This window comes from Pseudophryne corroboree, chromosome 4, assembly GCF_028390025.1.
Source record: "Pseudophryne corroboree isolate aPseCor3 chromosome 4, aPseCor3.hap2, whole genome shotgun sequence".
Lineage (NCBI taxonomy): Eukaryota > Metazoa > Chordata > Amphibia > Anura > Myobatrachidae > Pseudophryne > Pseudophryne corroboree.
In genome coordinates this window covers 80,314,681-80,336,744 of record NC_086447.1, presented here as the reverse complement: position 1 = coordinate 80,336,744, position 22,064 = coordinate 80,314,681, and the positions used below count along the sequence as shown (strand labels likewise).

General features: G+C 43.3%; 1 protein-coding gene across 2 annotated transcripts in view; it reads right to left on the bottom strand.

The window, feature by feature from the left end:
- LOC134908935 (cytochrome P450 2C5-like) overlaps positions 1–17,390 on the bottom strand; it is a 117,636-nt gene extending 100,246 nt beyond the window's left edge. The window contains exons 1-2 of one of the 2 annotated variants that reach the window (XM_063915192.1): positions 17,284–17,390; positions 16,264–16,463 (exon numbers count right to left, since the gene is read on the bottom strand). In XM_063915192.1, the coding sequence (XP_063771262.1) occupies positions 16,264–16,443 (180 nt within the window). In that variant the 5' untranslated portion in view covers positions 16,444–16,463; positions 17,284–17,390. Of the gene's footprint in view, positions 1–10,539; positions 10,684–16,263; positions 16,464–17,283 lie in introns of those variants that run through there. The other variant, XM_063915193.1, reaches the window with a different exon arrangement.
- Positions 17,391–22,064: the final 4,674 nt, after the last annotated feature.

The window sequence follows — 22,064 nt, the reverse complement described above, 5'->3', positions numbered from 1 at the left end:
CCTTGCGAGCGAACAACTCGGAATGACCTCCTATGTCTACAGTAGTGCAGTGCCAGATAGACATGACATGCCCCACAGCAGTGCCAGCTACACATGACATACCCCCAGCAGTGCCAGCTACACGACATGCCCCCCAGCAGTGCCAGATAGACATGATATACCCCCCAGCAGTGCCAGATAGACATGACATGCCCCGCTACAGTGCCAGCTACACATGATATGCCCCCCAGCAGTGCCAGCTACACATGATAGTGTTCACTCTAAGATTGTTTTAGGGCAGGGGTGCTGATCACGGGGAGGGCACATTTTGCATTCGGGAGGACACATATTTAAGTTAGAAGGGCAAAATTATGTACATACTGTAATGCTTGTTGCTCCGATCAAAACCATGGACCTTGCGCGCCTAAGGCACGCATCAAAAATTTAGGGCCGTTGCTTCGTGGGGAAGGGGCGCGGCCACATAATAGTGGCAATTCGCGTTACATCACACAGTAGTGCAGTTAATACACACTGCACCAGGTAGAACCTCCTAGACACTTTGCGCCAGGCAGAGCACGTTAGGCACTTTGCGCCAGGCAGAGCACGTTAGACACTTTGCGCCAGGCAGAGCACGTTAGACACTTTGCGCCAGGCAGAGCACGTTAGACACTTTGCGCCAGGCAGAGCACGTTAGACACTTTGCGCCAGGCAGAGCACTGATACTCATTGCCTAGCCACAGACGCCTAGCGGGAACACTACATGATATGCTCCCCAGCCGTGCCAGCTACACATGACATGCCCCCCAGCAGTGCCAGATACAGAAATGCCCCCACGGTGCCAGATACATAAATGCCCCCACAGTGCCAGATATGCCCCCACAGTGCCAGATATGCCCCCACAGTGCCAGATATGCCCCCACAGTGCCAAATATGCCCCCGACAGTGCCTAAAATGCCCCCAGTGTGCCAGATATGCCCCCCACAGTGCCAGATATGCCCCCCACAGTGCCAGATATGCCCCCCACAGTGCCAGATATGCCCCCCACAGTGCCAGATATGCCCCCCACAGTGCCAGATATGCCCCCCACAGTGCGCCAGATATGCCCCCCACAGTGCGCCAGATATGCCCCCCACAGTGCGCCAGATATGCCCCCCACAGTGCACCAGATATGCCCCCCACAGTGCGCCAGATATGCCCCCCACAGTGCGCAAGATATGCCCCCCACAGTGCGCCAGATATGCCCCCCACAGTGCGCCAGATAAATGCCCCCAGTGCGCCAGATAAATGCCCCCAGTGTGCCAGATAAATGCCCCCAGTGTGCCAGATAAATGCCCCAGTGTGCCAGATAAATGCCCCCCAGTGTGCCAGATAAATGCCCCCGACAGTGCCAGATATGCCCCCACAGTGCCAGATATGCCCCCACAGTGCCAGATATGCCCCCACAGTGCCAGATAAATGCCCCCACAGTGCCAGAAATGCCCCCCACAGTGCCAGATAAATGCCCCCACAGTGCCAGATAAATGCCCCCACAGTGCCAGAAATGCCCCCCACAGTGCCAGATAAATGCCCCCACAGTGCGATCCATAAATGTGCGACCTCCCCCCCACCAAATACCTTAGAGGGGGAGGAGGAGTGCTGGCGGGAGTGCGGGCGGGCGGGAGAATGAGGGTCCGAGTGAGGGTGCGGGTGGGCGGGCGGGCACTTGTGTGCATTATGCGCGGCGCCGGCGTCTGACGTTAGACACTGGCACCACGCAGCGCACATAGCGCACACACGGATGGGACAACGCTGCACACACAGGGCCGGCTCCAGCTTCGAATATGGCGGCGCCAGCGCGCAGCGCCCATTAAGGGTGGCGCCCTGCGCGGGCGCTCTATTCGAACATGCCTAGAGCCAGCCCTGGTTGCAGTGACCCTGGCTTGTAGGGTTGCCACCTCTCCCGGATTTCCTGGATTCTCCAGGACTTGGTGGCAACCCTCCAGGAGGCTTTTCCTCTCTCCTGGATTCCGGGATTCTCCCTGAATAAGAGGACCTGCCCCGCCTCCTCCCACGCGTCACCAACTCATTGTGCAGTGTCAGTGCGACATGCCCTTTGCGCTGCATCCGCTGGATGATAACAGGAAAGGAGGTCCCGCCCCCACCTGGCCGTCCGGAAGAGGTCTGTGCCGAGCGCCAAACTTAGTTGACGTCATCGCGCGGACCTCAGAGGAAGGGACGGTGCCGCCACGGTGGATCCAGCAGGAGAGGTGAGTATGGGTGTTTTTACTGTCTGTGTGTTCGTTTGTTCCCCCTAACCTTCCTTTCTGAATCCAGTTCATGCCTATTATTATTTCCACTTCCATGCCTATTAACCCAGCAAGGTGTGTTGGCCAGTGGTGAAATGGTCCAACATACAATAAGGAGTTTATTTATTAAACTGAAATCAGTCAAAACGTTGGAGAAAACAGCAGTTCTCTCCATAGATGAGCTATTGCAGCTCATTATTTGCTGCAAAGTAACATCATCTCAGGATGGAGTGACTTATAGGCCCTACACACTACACGATACGACTGAAAGATATGAATGATCGCATTCATTAATGAACGAGATGTCATTCATATCTTTCAGTGTGTAGGCAGTGGCACCAACGATGATCGATGCGCGGCCCCCGCGCTTGTTAGTCATTGGTTCCAGGTCGCTTATACATGCATGCAAATATAGCCAATCTCGTCCATATTAGCATGCACTGCTATGGAGCCGGGTGACAGGGGGAGTGAGGAAACTTCACTCCCCATGTCACCCCCCCACCGTGGGGTCGCCCTCCCACCGTATCAGGCGTCGGGCATCTCGGTGGCCAATCACCAGGTGTGTAGGGCCCTTAACCTGTACCATGGGTGTACACTTATAATGCGATTTAGCCTCACATGTGTAGCGTAAACAAGAAAGTGAAGAATTACTTTCTAGTTTGGCTGTTAGAACTAGGCTGCCAGATATAGGAAAATAATTATCGCAGCATAGCCCCAGCGGGTGTGGTATGGAAGGTCGACCACACTTAAGGCGACAGTGTCTAGGTCAATCACTATTGGTCAACAGAAACTAGGCCAACAGGGATTCTAGGTTGACATGTTCCAGGTGGACAGGTCAAAAGGTCGACATGAGTTTTAAAAAAAAAAATTGGTATCGTTTTCTCTGTACATTGACCGGGAACCCCAATTAGTGCACCGTGTTTGCTCGCCATGCTTCGGGCAAGGTGCCTCGCTCCCCTACCGCTGCACTCGGAACAGGAAACTATTCCCAATCGTAGTCCACGTGGATCGTTAAGTATGAAAAAGCTAAAAAAAGGGAAAAACGTTGACCTAGAGACCCTGTCGATCTAGAAACCCTGTCGACCTAGTTACTGTTGACCAATTGTGGTCGACCTAGACATTGCTGACCTAAGTGTGGTCGACCAAGAGACCAGATACCAGCCCCAGCATGATAAATAACAGTAGTAATGCAGTTAAGTATTTTTTCAATATACAGCAATACACAATGGGGGTCATTCCGAGTCGTTCGCTCGGTAAAATTCTTCGCATCGCAGCGATTTCCCACTTAGTGCGCATGTGCAATGTTCGCACTGTGACTGCGCCAAGTAAATTTGCTATGCAGTTAGGAATTTTACTCACGGCTTTTTCATCGTTCTGGCGATCGTAATGTGATTGACAGGAAATGGGTGTTTCTGGGCGGAAACAGGCCGTTTTATGGGCGTTTGCGAAAAAATGCTACCGTTTCCGGGAAAAACGCAGGAGTGGCTGGAGAAACGGGGGAGTGTCTGGGCGAACGCTGGGTGTGTTTGTGACGTCAAACCAGAAACGACAAGCACTGAACTGATCGCAGATGCCGAGTAAGTCTGAAGCTACTCAGAAACTGCTACGAGGTGTTTAATCGCAATATTGCGAATACGTCGTTCGCAATTTTAAGATGCTAAGATTCACTCCCAGTAGGCGGCGGCTTAGCGTGAGCAACTCTGCTAAAATCGGCTTGCGAGCGAACAACTCGGAATGACCCCCAATGTTCTGGACTTTTTCAAAATTTGTTTGGAATCCAAACCCCGCGAGAATCCGACAGCGGGATGATGACGTTGTGCCTTGTTCTGGTTTCCGAGTCAGGTGGGAAAACCCGAGTCTGACTCGGATCCCGGCTCGGGTAGTGAAGTTCGGGGGGGATCGGTTCTCAGGGAACCGAACCCCCTCATCTCTAGTTTTCAACACTGACAAATACAACTCACCCAAAAATCCAGCTCTATATACTGTATGTCCGACTTTGTAGAGCTGTTTTGTGTGAGATTTTCAAACTCAGATTCCATTGCATCGGCTGAGCTGTATGTTTAACATGGGGAAAACATCTGGATCTGACTTTTTAGCAGGCGCTTTTGTTTAGACTAGAAAACATCCAACTTTTCATGAACTTGGATGCTATTACCTTGGCCAAGTTTGCAAAATGTCTGACTTTTTTCTCAAAATCAGACATTTTACAAACGTGGATCAAACTCTGCTCTCGTTATATCCCGGCCCCTGCGTGTACCTTATCTTTTATTTATGATGGCATTTGTAGTGCCATATGTCCAGTGCTGCTGTATAAGTCCAGTCCATTGCAGTGGTGCCGTGTTGTCCTGCATCAGTACAGTGATAGTGTCTTGTGCTGCATCAGTCCAGTCACAGTGGTGGTGTCCTCTGCTGCCATATGTCTAGTGCTTCTGTATAAATCCAGTCCATTGCAGTGGTGCTGTGTTGTCCTGCATCAGTCCAGTTATGGTGTCCCTGTGCTGCTGTATATGTCCAGTGGTACTGCCGTATATGTCCAGTGATACTGCCGTATAAATCCAGTGATTCTGCCGTATATGTTCAGTGGTACTGCCATATAATTCCAGTGGTACTGGCGTATAAATCCAGTCCAGTGATACTGCCGTATACAGTATGTCCAGTGATACTGCCGTATATGTCCAGTGTTACTGCCATGTAATTCCAGTGATACTGCTGTATAATTCCAGTGGTACTGTCATATAATTCCAGCGGTACCGGCGTATAAATCAAGTCCAGTGATACTGCCGCATATGTCCAGTGGTACTGCCATATAATTCTAATGATACTTCCATATATGTCCAGTGGTCATGACGTATATATGTCCAGTGATACTGCCGTATATGTCCAGTGGTACTGCCGTATAAATCCAGTGATACTGCCATATATTTCCAGTGGTACTGCTGTATAAATCCAGTGAAGTGATACCGCCGTATATGTCCAGTGGTAATGCCGTATAATTCCAGTGATACTGCTGTATAATTCCAGTGGTACTGGTGTATAAGTCTAGTGGTACTGGCGTATAAATCCAGTCCAGTGATACTGCCGTATATGTCCAGTGATAATGCCATATATGTCCAGCGGTACTGCCTTATAAATCCAGTGATACTTCCATATACTGTATGTCCAGTGATACTGACGTATATGTCCAGTGATACTGTCATATATGTCCACTGGTACTGCCGTATAAATCCAGTGGTAATGGCGTATAAATCCAGTCCAGGGATTCTGCCATATATGTCCAGTGGTACTGCCGTATAAATCCAGTGATGCGGCCGTATATATCCAGTGGTACTGCAGTATAAATCCAGTGGTACTGGTGTATAAATCCAGTCCAGTAATACTGCCGTACATGTACAGTGGTACTGCCGTATAAATCCAGGGATACTGCCGTAAATGTACAGTGGTACTGCCGTAAAAATCCAGTCCAGTGATACTGCCGTATATGTCCAGAGGTACTGCCATATAATTCCAGTGATACTGCTGTATAATTCCAGTGGTACTGGCATATAAATCCAGTGATACTGCCATATAAATCCAGTCCAGTGGTACTGCCATATAAGTCAAGTGGTACTGCCATACAATTCCAGTGATACTGCTGTATAATTCCAGTGATACTGCCGTATAATTCCAGTGATACTGCCGAATAATTCCAGTGGTACTGGCGTAAAAGTCCAGTGATACTGATGAATAAATCCAGTCCAGTGGTACTGCCGTATATGTCTAGTGGTACTGCCATATAAATCCAGTGGTATTGCCATATAATTCCAGAAATACTGCCGTATAATTCCAGTGATACTGCCGTATTATTCTAGTGGTACTGCCGTATAAGTCCAGTCCAGTGGTGCTGCCATATAAGTTCATTGGTGCTGTCCTGTGCTGTATATTATTTACTCCAGATAAAGGGATTATTAATATTTAATCCAAATAATTTTCACAGGGTTTGCACTGTGTGGTGTAGAGGTACGCTCTCTTGTACTGCATATTGTTATATAACTCCAGAAAAAAAATGGAGAACAACAATTTGGAAGATAAAATAGAGAATTATCAAGAACCACTTCCTCCTAATGCTGAAGCTGCTGCCACTAGCCATGACATAGACGATGAAATGCCATCAACGTCGTCTGCAAAGGCCGATGCCCAATGTGATAGTAGAGGGCATGTAAAATCCAAAAAGCTAAAGTTCAATAAAAAGACCCCAAAAAATAAATTTAAATGGTCTGAGAAGAATCGAAAACTTGCCAATATGCCATTTACGACACGGAGTGGCAAGGAACGGCTAAGGCCCTGGCCTATGTTCATGACCAGTGGTTCAGCTTCACATGACGATGGAAGCCCTCATCCTCCCACTAGAAAAATTGAAAGCGTTAAGATGGAAAAAGCACAGCAAAGAACTGTGCGTTCTGAGATGGTATCAAAAATCCCCAAGGATAGTCCAAGTGTGTCAGCGGTTGCGATGCCTGACCTTCCCAACACTGGATGGGAAGAGGAGGATCCTTCCACCATTTGCACGCCCCCTGCAAGTGCTGGAAGGAGCACCCACAGTCCAGTTTCTGATATTCAAATTGAAGATGTCACTGTTGAAGTACACCAGGATGAGGATATGGGTGTTGCTGGTGCTGAGGAGGAAGTTGACGATGAGGATTCTGATGGTGATGTGATTTGTTTAAATGAGGCACCGGGGGAGACACCTGTTGTCTGTGGGATGAAGAAGCCCATTGTGATGCATGGGCAAAATACAAAAAAAGCCACCTCTTCGGTGTTGAATTATTTCTCCACAAATCCAGACAACAGGTGTCAAGCTGTGTGTTGCTTCTGTCAATCTGTAATAAGTAGGGGTAAGGATGTTAACCATCTAGGAACATCCTCCCTTATACGTCACCTGCTGCGTATTCATCAGAAGTCAGTATCAAGTTGTGAAACTTTAGGTAAGAGCGAATGCAGTCCACTGACACCTAAATCCCTTCTTCCTCTTGTACCCAATCTCCTGCAAGCCACACCACCAACTCCCTCAACACCTTCACCAACAAAAATGCACAACAATAGAAAAGTAAAACAGAACCTTTACAGCACTAATGTCAAAGTCTGAAGTAATCCTCACTCCTTGGCACGATATAACTTCGGCTCAATAAAAGGAAATGAGTGGAGATAGTGAAGTACAGTTAAAAGTACAAATTTAATGCCAATAATCATATACAAGGATAAAATCTTAAAATGTCAGGGTATAGAGTATAAAAGACATATATCCACATAGAGTCAGTGATGGTAACAATTACAAGAGGTAGTGTGAACTGTGTGAAAGCACCAGTTCTCAAAGCGTCTGATTGTGTGTTTTCTGGATACACCACCACAGATTGCTGATCTCACCGTCGTCAGGCACTGCTCCACACTGGCCCCTGTGGGGATGAAGCTCATGTCCAACGCGTTTCTACCCCTTCTGGGGTCTTTATCAAAGTCCTCAGATGCTGCATACTCCATACCCAAACTTTTCTGGTTTAAATACCTCTTCCTCGTCCATCATGCACCGCGCCACACAGCTGATCCTATACAGAGTTTTCCTAATTGTCTGTGATCATTTGCTGTGTGGCGCCGTCGTCATGGCAACCCATCTATAAAGCCAATTACAGGAGAACAGCCTCACCCGTCATATCCATGTCCCAATTTTACTACTGCCGAATGCCGTTGCTAATCGCTCCGGCGAAGTCCGGTACATCATATCCGTTTACATCACCCGTAGTCTAGCAACCGGAGTAATGAAAACAAAGTCCCGCTCTCTGATTCCGTATTCATATTGGGATGCGCTATGTTTCAAATAGCGTGACCTCAAAGAAAGCAATGAATATTAATTTCCTTATATTTGACTCTTGTACATATATACTTTAGCAAATGGTGACAAAACCAGATGAAAGTGACATTGTGCGTTGCTTATCAATCTAAGAGCTTAAAGTAATTTAGTGGGTGTTCCTCATTTACATCATCATTAAGAGTACTCATAAATCCAGCAGAAAGTGGCAGAGTGCATACGTTATGGGAATCATTTGATCTCAAAATCTGAGTTGAGTCCACCCAGCTGTAGTGTCCCCAACACAAATATGGTCTGCATTTCAACTTTCGCTTATTGATTAGTATCATATTTATGACGCCAATTATTCTGTATGCATTTTAATCCATAGAATCTTTTCATTCCTGTGGTGCAACTGTTATGACATTTTTTTAAATGGGCCTCATATGTCCTCATTGTATCTCAATGTCCATTGTAATGAATTATGGGGATCATTCCAAGTTGATCGTAGCTGTGTTAACTTTATCACAGCTATGCTCATCTTCCCTGACCTGCGGGGGGACGCCCAGCACAGGGCTAGTCCGCCCCGCATGTCAGTCCGGCCCCTCCCGCACAAATACAAAAGCATCGCACATCGGCGATGCTTTTGTATTTGTGGAGTAACTCCCGGCCAGCACAGCTCCTGCGGCTGGCTGGGAGTTGATCGTCGCTGCCACTGGCCGCAGCGGCTGCGTGAGATGTCACTCAGCCGCTGCGCCCCCCCCACACCTGTCTAAACACGAAAGTGTGCCAGCCGCACATCTCTAATGAGGATGAAGCTAAGGCAACAAAAAGACTTCTTTGAGGCAGGACAGCACCTGTAATACTCCATGATGCCAGAAATGAAAGAGACAGAGGCTGATTCAGGGTGGATCGCACAACGCGTTCCAACTGCAAAAATTACAAAAAAGATGCGAGCGCATGCGCAGCACCCGTCCTAAGCATGCGCCCACATTTTCTGCAGGGGGGGGCCGCAGAAAATGCAAAAAGTGTTCGCGGGGCAGGGGGATGGCAGCAATGTCCGTTTCCTAGGTGGAGACGGAAACGTTGCAGGGATGGAGGCAAGAAATGGGGGTAGCATCTTGGAACGGGGGGCATTGCATGTGCGTGATCATGGTGAATGCGTGACGTCACACGCAGCTGCCATGATCAGAAAGATGGCACGGGACTCTTGCGGGCAATTTCTTCTTGATTGGGGGGGAGGATCCTTGGTGACCTTGCCCTGTGATCGGCGGTCCCCAATATGCATTCACATGCATTGCAATCAAACCTGAAACAGCTCCACATACAGCAAAAAATGCACTAAAATAAGTAGATATCAATGGGCCTGCCCTAGTTTATGTTTGTACGCAAATGCAATTGCTATTATCTAGGCTACAGAACTGCTATCATTAGTATACACTATAGTAATGCTGTGTACCTTGCACCGAACCCAAATAATTTCAGAGATATGATAGAACCAGCTGTTCAATAATTTTCCTTTTAAATAGGTAGAATTAATCAGCTGGAGGTGCTCCAACAATCATGTTTAAACCTGATAAACACACAGAAACCGACAGTGGCCGGAAAAAGATAGGGATTTCCTTTTTGGAGCACTCTTTTAAATTAGAAATTATGTTCAAATTGATGTGATTATTTTATTAAAACGTAACCTTTAATATTGATTCTTTAAGATGATTATAATGAGAATTAGTTCATTAAATCAGTATATCATTTCCTAACTACTACTACCATTATGTAACTACCTTCAATTGAATCAGTACATACTAGTCTTGACTAATTTTAGCTTGTAGCTATCTTAGCAGTACATGTATTGTGATAATGTGGTGAAAAAGTAATAATAAGTAAGAGTGTGAAAAAAATATCTATTCCGCAATTTAATAAAGCTAATCTAACAATTGTCCTGTCTTATTTGTCTGAAACAACAATTAAGCACTTTAATTTCCAATTATCAATTCTGCACCTAAATAAAACTAATCATGCAATAATCCTGTCCTATTTTTCTATATCAATAATCTATCATGAAACTATAAATTCATACAATGGTTATTTCATAACAGTATATTGTCACAAGCTTAACTTGATCACCAATCTACCTACTTACACTGATTTTGTACAAAATGGTCTCCTAATAATATCATATCACAATCACACTGGTAAGTATCCTGATAAGAGACAATGAATTACAAATTTGCACAGGCAGATGGTTAATCACTACTGTGTCAAACGTTCCCCTAGACCAGGCCTGGCCAACCTGTGGCTCTCCAGCTGTTGTAAAACTACAAGTCCCATCATGCTTTTCCACATTTTTGCTATTAGGGAATGCTTAAACTGTGGCAAGGCATGCTGGGATGTTTAGTTTCACAACATCTGGAGAGCCACAGGTTGGCCAAGCCTGCCCTAGACTCTCTGGGTTAATACCTGTAATAGAAACTGTGGCTGGTTGGCTGTTCGGCATAAATCCTTCTAACCGCAAAACAATGTAACCATTCCCTCTTACAGCTGTCTGTGAACGTAACATTCAGCACCTCCGATACAAATGTTGCTATTCATGTGATGTTCATTATGGATTGCTTGCAGTGCCAAACAATCTGACTTGGTTGTAACAATGTATATAGCTGTGATTTTTTTCTCACCCAGCTTAGTTGTTGTTCAATGATTCACAGACATCCTGTTTGTTGTTATAACGTTAACAACCAATACTTTGTCAGCAGGTACTGGTGATCAAGCCTGGGTGTGGAGAAACGTACGTTCAGTAGCAGTCAAAAGCAGCAGGATTGAACTCTACGATTGAACCCTACAAATGTTGGTAACGGCTCCTCACTGCAGGAGGTAGCCATGAAAGAACAATGTGATTGTGATATGATATTATTAGGAGACAATTTTGTACAAAATCAGTGTAAGTAGGTAGATTGGTGATCAAGTTAAGCTTGTGACAATATACTGTTATGAAATAACCATTGTATGAATTTATAGTTTCATGATAGATTATTGATATAGAAAAATAGGACAGGATTATTGCATGATTAGTTTTATTTAGGTGCAGAATTGATAATTGGAAATTAAAGTGCTTAATTGTTGTTTCAGACAAATAAGACAGGACAATTGTTAGATTAGCTTTATTAAATTGCGGAATAGATATTTTTTTCACACTCTTACTTATTATTACTTTTTCACCACATTATCACAATACATGTACTGCTAAGATAGCTACAAGCTAAAATTAGTCAAGACTAGTATGTACTGATTCAATTGAAGGTAGTTACATAATGATAGTAGTAGTTAGGAAATGATATACTGATTTAATGAACTAATTCTCATTATAATCATCTTAAAGAATCAATATTAAAGGTTACGTTTTAATAAAATAATCACATCAATTTGAACATAATTTCTAATTTAAAAGAGTGCTCCAAAAAGGCAATCCCTATCTTTTTCCGGCCACTGTCGGTTTCTGTGTGTTTATCATCATTAGTATACACGCCCGCAATATATATATATAAACCAATATTTATACACACCAACTAATTAATATATATACAGGTTGAGTATCCCATATCCAAAATTCTTGGGACAAGAAGTATCTTAGATATTGGATTTTACTGTATTTTGGAACATTCCGTATCTGGGAATATTTGGATATGGGATACTCAACCTGTGAATATATATGTGAATATATATATATATATATATATATATATATACACACATACAAACACACACACACACACACACACACACACACACACACACACACACACACACACACACAGTGGGGTTTGAAAGTTTGGGCACCCCAGGCAAAAATTCATTTTAATGGTCAAAAAGAAGCCAAGGAAAGATGGAAAAATCTCCAAAAGGCATCAAATTACAGATTAGACATTCTTATAACATGTCGAAAAAAGTTTGATTTTATTTCCATCATTTACACTTTCAGAAGAACAGAAAACAAAAAATGGCATCTGCAAAAGTTTGGGCACCCTGCAGAGTTAGTACCTTGTACTGCCCCCTTTGGACAGCTGAGACCTGGCAGTGTCATGGATTGTTCTCAATCATCGTCTGGAAAGACCAGGTGATGTCAATCTCAAAGGTTTTAAAACCCCAGACTCATCTGACCTTGCTCTAACAATCAGCACCCTGGGTTCCTCTAAGCAGTTATGTAGAACACTGAAACTGAGAATAGTTGACGCTCACAAAGCAGGAGAAGGCTATAAGAAGATAGCAAAGCGTTATCAGATGCACATATCATCTGTTCGGAATGTAATTAAGAAATGGCAGTCATCAGGAACAGTGGAAGTTAAAGCAAGACCTGGAAGACCAAGAAAAATATCAGACAGAACAGCTCGCAGGATTGTGAGAAAAGCAAGTCAAAATCCCTGTTTGACTGCACGATCCCTCCAGGAAGATCTGGCAGACACTGGAGTTGTGGTACACTATTCCACTATAAAGAGATACTTGTACAAATATGGTCTTCATGGAAGAGTCATCAGAAGAAAACCTCTTCTACATCCTCACCACAAAATATTGCATTTTGGAATAAAGTTCTGTGGACCGACGAGGTTAAAGTAGAACTTTTTGGCCGGAATGAGCAAAGGTACGTTTGGAGAAGGAAGGGCACCTAATTTAATGAAAAGAACCTCTGTCCAACTGTTAAGCATGGCGGTGGATCAATCATACTTTGGGGTTGTATTGCAGCCAGTGGCAGAGGGAACATTTCACGAGTAGAAGGAAAAATGGATTCAATAAGAATCCAGCAAATTTTGGACGCTAACTTGATGCCATCTGTGAAAAAGCAGAAGTTAAAGAGAGGCTGGCTTCTACAAATGGATAATGATCCTAAACACACCTCAATATCCACGGTGGATTACATCAAGAGGCATAAACATAAGGTTTTGCCATGGCCTTCACAATCTCCTGACCTCAACATAATTGAAAATCTATGGATAGACCTTAAAAGAGCAGTGGGTCACAGACAGCCCAGGAATCTCAAAGAACTGGAAGACTTTTGTAAGGAAGAATGGGCGAAGATACCTCAAACAAGAATTGAAAGACTCTTGGCTGGCTACAAAAAGCATTTACAAGCTGTGATACTTGCCAAAGGGGGCAGTACAAGGTATTAATTCTGCAGGGTGCCCAAACTTTTGCAGATGCCATTGTTTGTTTTCTGTTCTTTTGAAAGTGTAAATGATGGAAATAAAGTCAAACTTTTTTTTACATGTTATAAGAATGTCTAATCTGTAATTTGATGCCTTTTGGAGATTTCTCCATCTTTCCTTGCCTTCTTGCACATTAAAATGAATTTTTGCCTGAGGTGCCCAAACTTTCAATCCCCACTGTATGTATGTATGTATGTATGTATGTATGTATATATATATATAATTATATATGTACAAACACTGTGTGTGTGTGTGTGTGTGTGTGTGTGTGTGTGTGTGTGTGTGTGTGTGTGTGTGTGTGAGTGTGTGTGTATGTATATATGTATATATGTATGTATGTGTGTATATATATATATATATATATATATATATGTATAGATATATGCAAAAGTGCGGCACTCAGGCTTGTACAAAACTGCACAGTAGTCGGGCTGCTTGTATCATCAATGTTTCAATATGTGACATCATATTGTTATCAGGATATCAAAATAACAATATAGTGTGATATACTGTAATTGATACATTGATAATACAAGCAACCCGACTCCTGTGCAGTTTTTTATCCTGAGTGCCGCACTTTTACATATATCTATTTAATTCTTGGGAGAAAATCAGCGCAGTATACATGTCAAGCTGACATTGTATTCAAATGAATATAACTTAATATGGAGTTGGTCCCATTTTTGCAGCTTAAACAGCTTCCTCTCTTCTTAGGAGGCTTTCCACAAGATTCTGGAGTGTTTCTATGGGAAATTGTGCCCATTCATTCTGTAGAGCATTTATGAGGTCAGACACTGATGTTGGACGAGTAGGCCTGGCTCACATTCTCCATTCCAGTTCATCCCAAAGGTGATCAATGGGGTTGAGGTCAGGACAGTCAAGGTCTTTGACACCAAACTCATCAAACCATGTCTTTATAGTCCTTGCTTTGTGCACTGAGGCACTGTCTTGTTGGAATAGAAAAAGGCCTTCCCCAAACTATTGCCTCTTTTGTTGGACGCATAGCATTGTCCAAAAATGTCTTGGTGTGCTGAAGTATTAAGATTCTCCTTCACTGGAGATAAGGGGCCTAGCACAAACCCTGATAAACAGCCTCATTCCATTATCCCTCCTCCACCAAGTTTCACAGTTAGCACAATGCAGTCAGGCAGGTGACGTTCTCCCGGCATCCGCCAAATCCAGACTTGCCCATCTGACTGCCAAACAGAGAAACGTGATTCGTCACTCCACAGAACATGTTTCCACTACTTCATAGCAGTCATTGACCCCACTCTGATTTTATGTGATTTTACACTTTGTGGCTGAGTTGCTGTTGTTCGTAAACATTTCCACTTTCTAATAATATCACTTACAGTTGACCTTGGAATATCCAGCAGGGGTGTGTATGGAAACCCCCCCATGAAAATCCTGCATTTGCCCCTGGTTAGCAAGTGAAGCTGCTGCCCAAGAATAAATGGTGATACCCACTGGAGCCATCACAAATTAATTTGCAATTGTGTACACATTGGCAGCTTATTCACAATAAAGGAGAAGATTGTTTTCTAGGGCAGCCCTATAGCCGTCCGCATTTCAATCTGCTAAATGTCTCTCCTAAAATGGCCACTGCCATAGAGTAGACAGATGCTAAAGCTCATACTTGACCTCTAGCATCTGACAGCGCCAGGAAGTGCCAGGAGCGCATAATGCTGGCAGCACCACGGCAGCCTTACACCCCTGACAACGAGCATAACACTGACAACTTGAAAACCCCTGGAGGTGAGCATTACACAACACTGGCAACGAGTATGACACCCAGAGCATGAAAACCCCTGGCAATGAGCATTACAAACTCCTGGCAACAAGCATGGAACTCAGAGCATGAAAACCCCTAGCAGTGAGCATTACACACCCCTGACAATGAGCATGACACCCAGAGCATGAAAACCCCTGACAGTGAGCATTACACACCCCTGGCAATGAGCATGACACTGACAGCATAAAACCCCTGGCAATGAGCATGACACCCAGCGCATGAAACCCCTGGCAACGAGCATTACACACCCTGGCAAAAAGCATGAAGTCCAGAGCATGAAACCCCTGTCAATGAGCATTACCCCCCTCGCAACTAGCATGACAACCAGAGCCTGAAACCGCTGGCAACAAACATGGAATCCAGAGCATGAAACCCCTGGCAATGAGCATGAAACCCAGAGCATGACACCAAGAGCATGAAATCCCAGGAAACAAACATGGAACCCAGTACATGGAACCCCTGGCAACGAGAATGGAACCCAAAGCATGGAATCACTGGCATTGATCATGGAACCCAGAGCTTGAAACCTTTTTTGACTTGTGGGAGCATCATTTCTAGTTACATCACTGTCCAGATGGTCTTTTCCTGTCAATCACTTTTCAATGAAATCCTCATTGTGAGCGGGATCCCAGCGGCATCTTGGTGCATGTGCAATGGGATTGCAGCACATGCAGAGTCTGCCAATAATCTCTCCTTTGTGTTTACATCATCCATTGCGTACAACCATGAACTAGCACAAATGACATGTATTTCTTTAGTTTTTATGTTACATTGATCATTGATCTGTTTATCTCGGCTACACTAATTTAGCTGTACTTTCACACTATGGGGTCAATCCTATTAGCTGTGATTCCCATTGTAGTGTGAGTATGAGCGATTAGATGCTGGACATGCAGTAACTACGGACTTTCTGATTTTTGTCTGCAGCCCCATATAGCTGTGCACAAACATCTGTGAGTCCAGATCGAGATCGGGCCACCACGGTTGGAAGTTGCGTGGCTGTGGTGGGGTTTTCCACACCATTGCAACGGAAACTATCACATCAAATAGGATTGATCCCAATGAATGTATTCCTGCATTCCAGTACTTCTTTCTTTCTATTAATGACCGATCACCTTCCACTTGTACCAGTGTAGAAACAGACCATCATTTAACCCCTTCATTACAGTAGGTTTATTATTGTAAATTGAATGTTACCTGGTGAAATGTTTCATAAGGTCTCTGCATGTTCATAATGGGGATATTTCCGATGATTGGTAAAGGTTTGGGACCAGAAGGGAAATTCGGATGAATATTTCTTTTGCGTCCATAGTAAAGTATTGCCGCGAAAATACATAGGATAATTGACAGTACTGTGACTGGGTCGGCGATACTCATGGTGTCGGCAAAGCTTTCTCCTATAGAAACAATAAGTTGAATATCAGTTTCAGGTCTTATGTCATGAAGACAGCTTCAAGGGGACAATACAGGATCAGTATGAAATACCTACAATCAATATCCAGATGGTCAAAATACCAACCATTGGGGCAGATGTATTAACCTGGAGAGGGCATAAGGAAGTGATACACCAGTGATAAATGCAAGGTGATCAATGCACCAGCCAATCAGCTCCAATATGTAAATTAACAGTTAGGAGCTGATTGGTTGGTGCATTTATCACCTTGCATTTATCACTGGTTTATCACTTCCTTATGCCTTCTCCAGGTTAATACATCTGCCCCACTAACTTTTACCACAGATCATTAACTCTCCACCGTGGTCCTGGGACTAGGGCAAAGTGTTTGAAAATACACAAATGAAAATATATAAAATGTACGTGTTTGAAGGTTGTTTATTTATATTTCTATGTGCATTTTTTTCAATTAGAAGAAAAAGCAGCAATAATAGGTATAAAAGAAGTAAATATTTACTCCGATTTTAATAATAAACCAATATATTTAGTATTTGTATACCTATTGGCGCTGTTTTCTTTTGTTTTTAAGACTGAGCTTGGAGGTGGATATCCACCCTCTTCATTTTTACTGTATGGACAGAACCTCCAGTGGATCATTTTAGTTTTATTTTTTATTTGCAATTACTACTGGTTTACAACATGCTTTTATATTTATAAAACGGATACTTCTGTCATTGCTTAAGAACTTGAAACATCTTACTAGAATACAGTAGTGACTTTAAATAACACCAACTGGACCGTGTGTACTTCTAGTAAGGACCCACCTTAGATTCTGCAGAGGACACGGTTGGGACCTCTTAGTAACAGAACCCTCACCGACTCTATGTTGAAGATTCAGCAGGTCAGTTTCAGCTGTACCGTATTTATAGGAAAGCTCTAGTTCATAATATCAAATGTATTAAAAGGACAAGTTCTCTCACCCAGAGTAAACTGTTTCGCAATAAAGTTTTTGTAAACGGGCCAGAAAAAAGCCTTAAAGATACGCACAGCACAGAAGCAACACAGAGATAATGATTTTGCATAATTGTACTGAACAACCATGTTCCACACATATAGCTAAACGGCTTATTGTCACGAGACGTGCATTGGTATGTCCACCGAGCTTTGGTTTTTGTTTTTGTTCTATATTAACTTAATATTTTGGTTTTGCCAAAAACGCTTTCACATGTTTGGGTTTTGGATGTGTATTATTATTATTTTTTTTATTGATAAAAACAGCTAAAATAACATAATTGTTTTTTGTTCCTACTGTATCAAATTCAATAACTTTCATTTTCAGTAATGTCTAGTCAATTTTGACCACCTCACAATATTGTTTTCATCCATTTCAGACTAAATGGTTGCACCAAGCTAGCTGGCTGAATAAGATGAGTGACAGCAGAGGGCGGCGCGCACACACACATGGCAGTTCAGGTTCAAATATGGCACATCTGGGAAACCGAGTGGCAGTGCAGGGGCAGACAGGATGGGGGTTTAATAAACTATATGACCCCACAGAAAGTAACCAAGAATGCTTTCAGTAATCAAGAACTAGCTGAGAGATCTGAGGGCAGTACAGGGAAATGGAGGTAATAAAAGAATGAGAAGAAAAAGGATTGACTAAAAAATAACCGTTGTGTATGCGTGTGTCCATGTGGTAGGCAACTGTATGGTCCACTAGGGCAGAGACTGATGTGAATGACTCAATATTCTCTATGAGGTCTACCGGCCAAAGTACAAAAAAAAAGAAGAAACAAAAGACTGATCATGGTAGGTATTTGTATGGTCCACTAAGGCAGAGACTGATGTGAATGACTAAATATTCTCTATGAGGCCTACCAGCCGAAGTACAAAAAAAAGAAGAAACAAAAGATTGGTCATGGTAGGTATTTGTATGGTCCACTAGGGCAGAGACTGATGTGAATGACTAAATATTCTCTGTGAGGCCTACCGGCCAAAGTACAAAAAAAAGAAGGAACAAAAGATTGGTCATGGTAGGTATTTGTATGGTCCACTAGGGCAGAGACTGATGTGAATGACTAAATATTCTCTGTGAGGCCTACCGGCAAAAGAACAAAAAAAAATAAGAATAAAAAAAGATTTATTGATTGATATGTATGGTCCACTAGGGCAGAGAACTGATGTGAATAACTAAACATTCTCCATAAGACCTACCGGCCAAAGTGCAAAAAAAAAAAAAGAAGAAGAAAAAAAAGATTGACTGATCATGGTAGGCATCTGTATGGTCCACTAGAGCAAAGACTGATGTGAATGACTAAATATTCTCTGTAAGGCCTATCGGCAAAATAACAAAAAAAATAAAAAAAAGATTTATTGATTGTGGTAGGCATGTGTATGGTCCACTAGGGCAGAGAACTGATGTGAATAACTAAACATTCTCTGTAAGACCTACTGGCCAAAGTACAAAAAAAAAAAAGAAAGAAAAAAAAAGATTGACCGATCATGGTAGGCATGTGTATGGTCCACTAGAGCAAAGACTGATGTGAATGACTAAATATTCTCTGTGAGGCCTACCGGCAAAATAACAAAAAAATAAGAATAAAAAAAGATTTATTGATTGTGTTAGGCATGTGTATGGTCCATGGTGAATGACTAAATATTCTCTGTGAGGCCTACCGGCAAACAGACAAAAAGCAATAAAAGAAGAATACAAAACTGATTGATCAATCGATTGAATAATTAAATGAACATCTATGAGGCACATTTCTGATTACAAAATACTTAGTAATGTTGGAGAAATAATCAATAAAAATGTTTGTCTATGCAAAACAGGCCATCATAAGTACACACAAAAATACAGCCCATGATGAAAACAAAAGTGGTGGAAGATGGAAATGTCTTTGGGCCCTCCCACCCACTTTAATTCTGGATATTAAAAATAACATGCACAGTTTAACAAACCATGTGATTCAGTGGCAAGGACTTGCTATGTTTCGGCCCCCACACACCAATTTTTTGGAAGCACTACCTCTGATCACTAATGAGGAGGTTGATGATGAGCATGTTCATTACATTATAGTTTTGTAAAACAAATTTCATGAACCCGTTAAAAATTATGTAACATGGAGGAGGTGCTTAGGTGCCTACCTCTACTAACTTTGGCCTCACAAATGGAGCAGATGCCTTCACAAACTTTGTTAAGATATGGGTAAAAATAATCCCACACCCAATGGGTACAATCCATAGCACTATATTTTCATCCGGATTTATGCCTCGTTATTTTTCCTCCTTATATACTATAGTGGGGAGGTTAGCATAACAATTGTGCACTTTTGGAAGAAAAGCCAAAACTTTCAGGGATATATCTATACACATGGGTGAACATAGTTAGAGGTAGGGCCCAAACATTTTGGCCGCCATATTGGAAAATGGCCACTACCTTTAAAAGCATAAGGTTGATTTTTTTTTTAAATCATATTTTTTTTAAATGCTGTATTATTTTTTGTGGTTATTTTTGTGATTTTATCACACTATTTGTAGTCAATAATGATATTATCAATAATTGTAAAACAATAACAATAATACTGTTCTTCTGTTTCAGGTAACAATTAATTAATTACTCGTACAGTAATCATGGAGAAGACATTTAGTATTGTTGATACCGATGTTCCCCTTGCCTAGAAAAGAAAGACAGTTAGCTGGGAACTGTGTTAAACTCCAACGTGTCCAGCGAATAAAACAAGAACCGTAGAAGCATTGGCATTTTAAGAGAAGAGGAGGCCCGTGTTCAGCCTCCTCCATCAGGCCCCCTCCTCTCTGCCCGTAGCGCTGTAGAGTCTGAGCACTAGAGCACTCAGACTCTACTGCGCATGCGCAGATCTCCGGGAAAATGGTGCGGCTGCCATTTTCCCTGAGATTTCTCTACTGTGCATGCGCAGAACGCCGTGAAAATGGCCGCTGGGCCATTTTCACTGTGTTCTAGCGGTGCTGTGGATGCCGGCGCTGGACTCCGGAGGGGTGAGTATTTCACAAATGGGTGCAGTGTGTGCGGTGTGGGCCCCCTCCGGACTCAGGGGCCCATGTGTACCGTACACACTGAACCCATTATGGAAACGCCAGTGCGTAGAAGGCTATAAAACCCACAAAAGTTTCAAGTTGCTGAGCTTTTGAGTGGTGAAATAGCTTTTGATTTTCTTAGTGAAAGCTCATTACTAGACAACCTTACCAAAAATTCTGCAGTTTCACAATAACTGCCATGCAAAATATGCAGCTTATAAACGGAATAGATTGCTAGAGACCAGAAGCCGGCAGATAAGTACTGAACAAGCATGTGCATCTGACCATTTTACTAGGTCTAAAGGTGAGACTACGAACTATAGAAAACAATGCTTCTTTTGTGAAGGTGAAGAAGGTACACTTTATGCAGTTGCAACCATGGGCTTAATTCAGATCTGATCTCAGCAGCAAATTTGTTTGCAAATGGGAAAAACCATGGGGCTAATTCAGACCTGATCACCACTGTGCATTTTCGCACAGAGGGTGACCGGGTCTGAACTGCGCATGCGCATCTCAGCCCAGCGATCACCTCTGCCTGATTGACAGGCAGAGGCATTCGCTGGGAGGGTCGGCGGTGTTCGGCCGCCATTTTGTGGGCATGAGCCGGGCAACGCAGGCGTGCCCGGATCATGCGGAGGCGGCCGCGGCGGCTGCGTGATGTCACATGCAGCTGCTGCGACCCGGGACGCAGCGAAAAGTTGCCTACCAGCGCAGTTAAGGACTTACTCACTGGGTGCAATAGCATCGCCGCCGTGCGTTGCTGTCACACCCGTGCGGCGAGGGGAGGGCCAGACATGCGGGACGGACTAGCCCTGTGCTGGGCGTCCCCCCGCATGTAAGGGTGGCTGATCGTAGCCATGAAAAATTTTGCACAGCTACGATCAGGTCTGAATTAGGCCCCATGTGCAGTGCAGGTGGGGCAGATGTAACATATGCAGAGAGAGTTAGATTTGGGTGGGGTGTGTTCAAACTGAAATCTAAATTGCAGTGTAAAAATAAAGCAGCCAGTATTTACCCTGCACAGAAACAAAATAACCCACCCAAATCTAACTCTCTCTGCTTATGTTATATCTGCCCCACCTGTAGTGCACATGGTTTTGACCATTTGCCAACAAATTTGCTGCTATGATCAGATCTGAATTAGGCCCCGAGTCTTTAAGTGACAAGATTGCATCATTTGCGACCGTTCTTCAAGATCAGCAAATTCTGTCCAAAATGAGTGAAGGAGAGTTAATTGCAATTGAAGCAAAATATCACACAAGGAATGCTTGAATAGGTTCCGTAACAGAAAGCGTTCTCTAGAAAGAGCACAAACAAATCAATCTAACAGTAACAAAGAAATTTTTGCAATTGCATAAGCTAAACTTACATCATACTGTGTGTTCAGGATGCAATTATAGATAGTAAGTATAAGGATGTACAGGGTTATGGTGGGTAAATCATGCACTACAGTGAAAATAATAGTAATAATAATAATAATAATAATAATAGATGAATAGACATAACGGCTAACCATTCACCACAGCAAAATTAGTTTTAAAATATTACA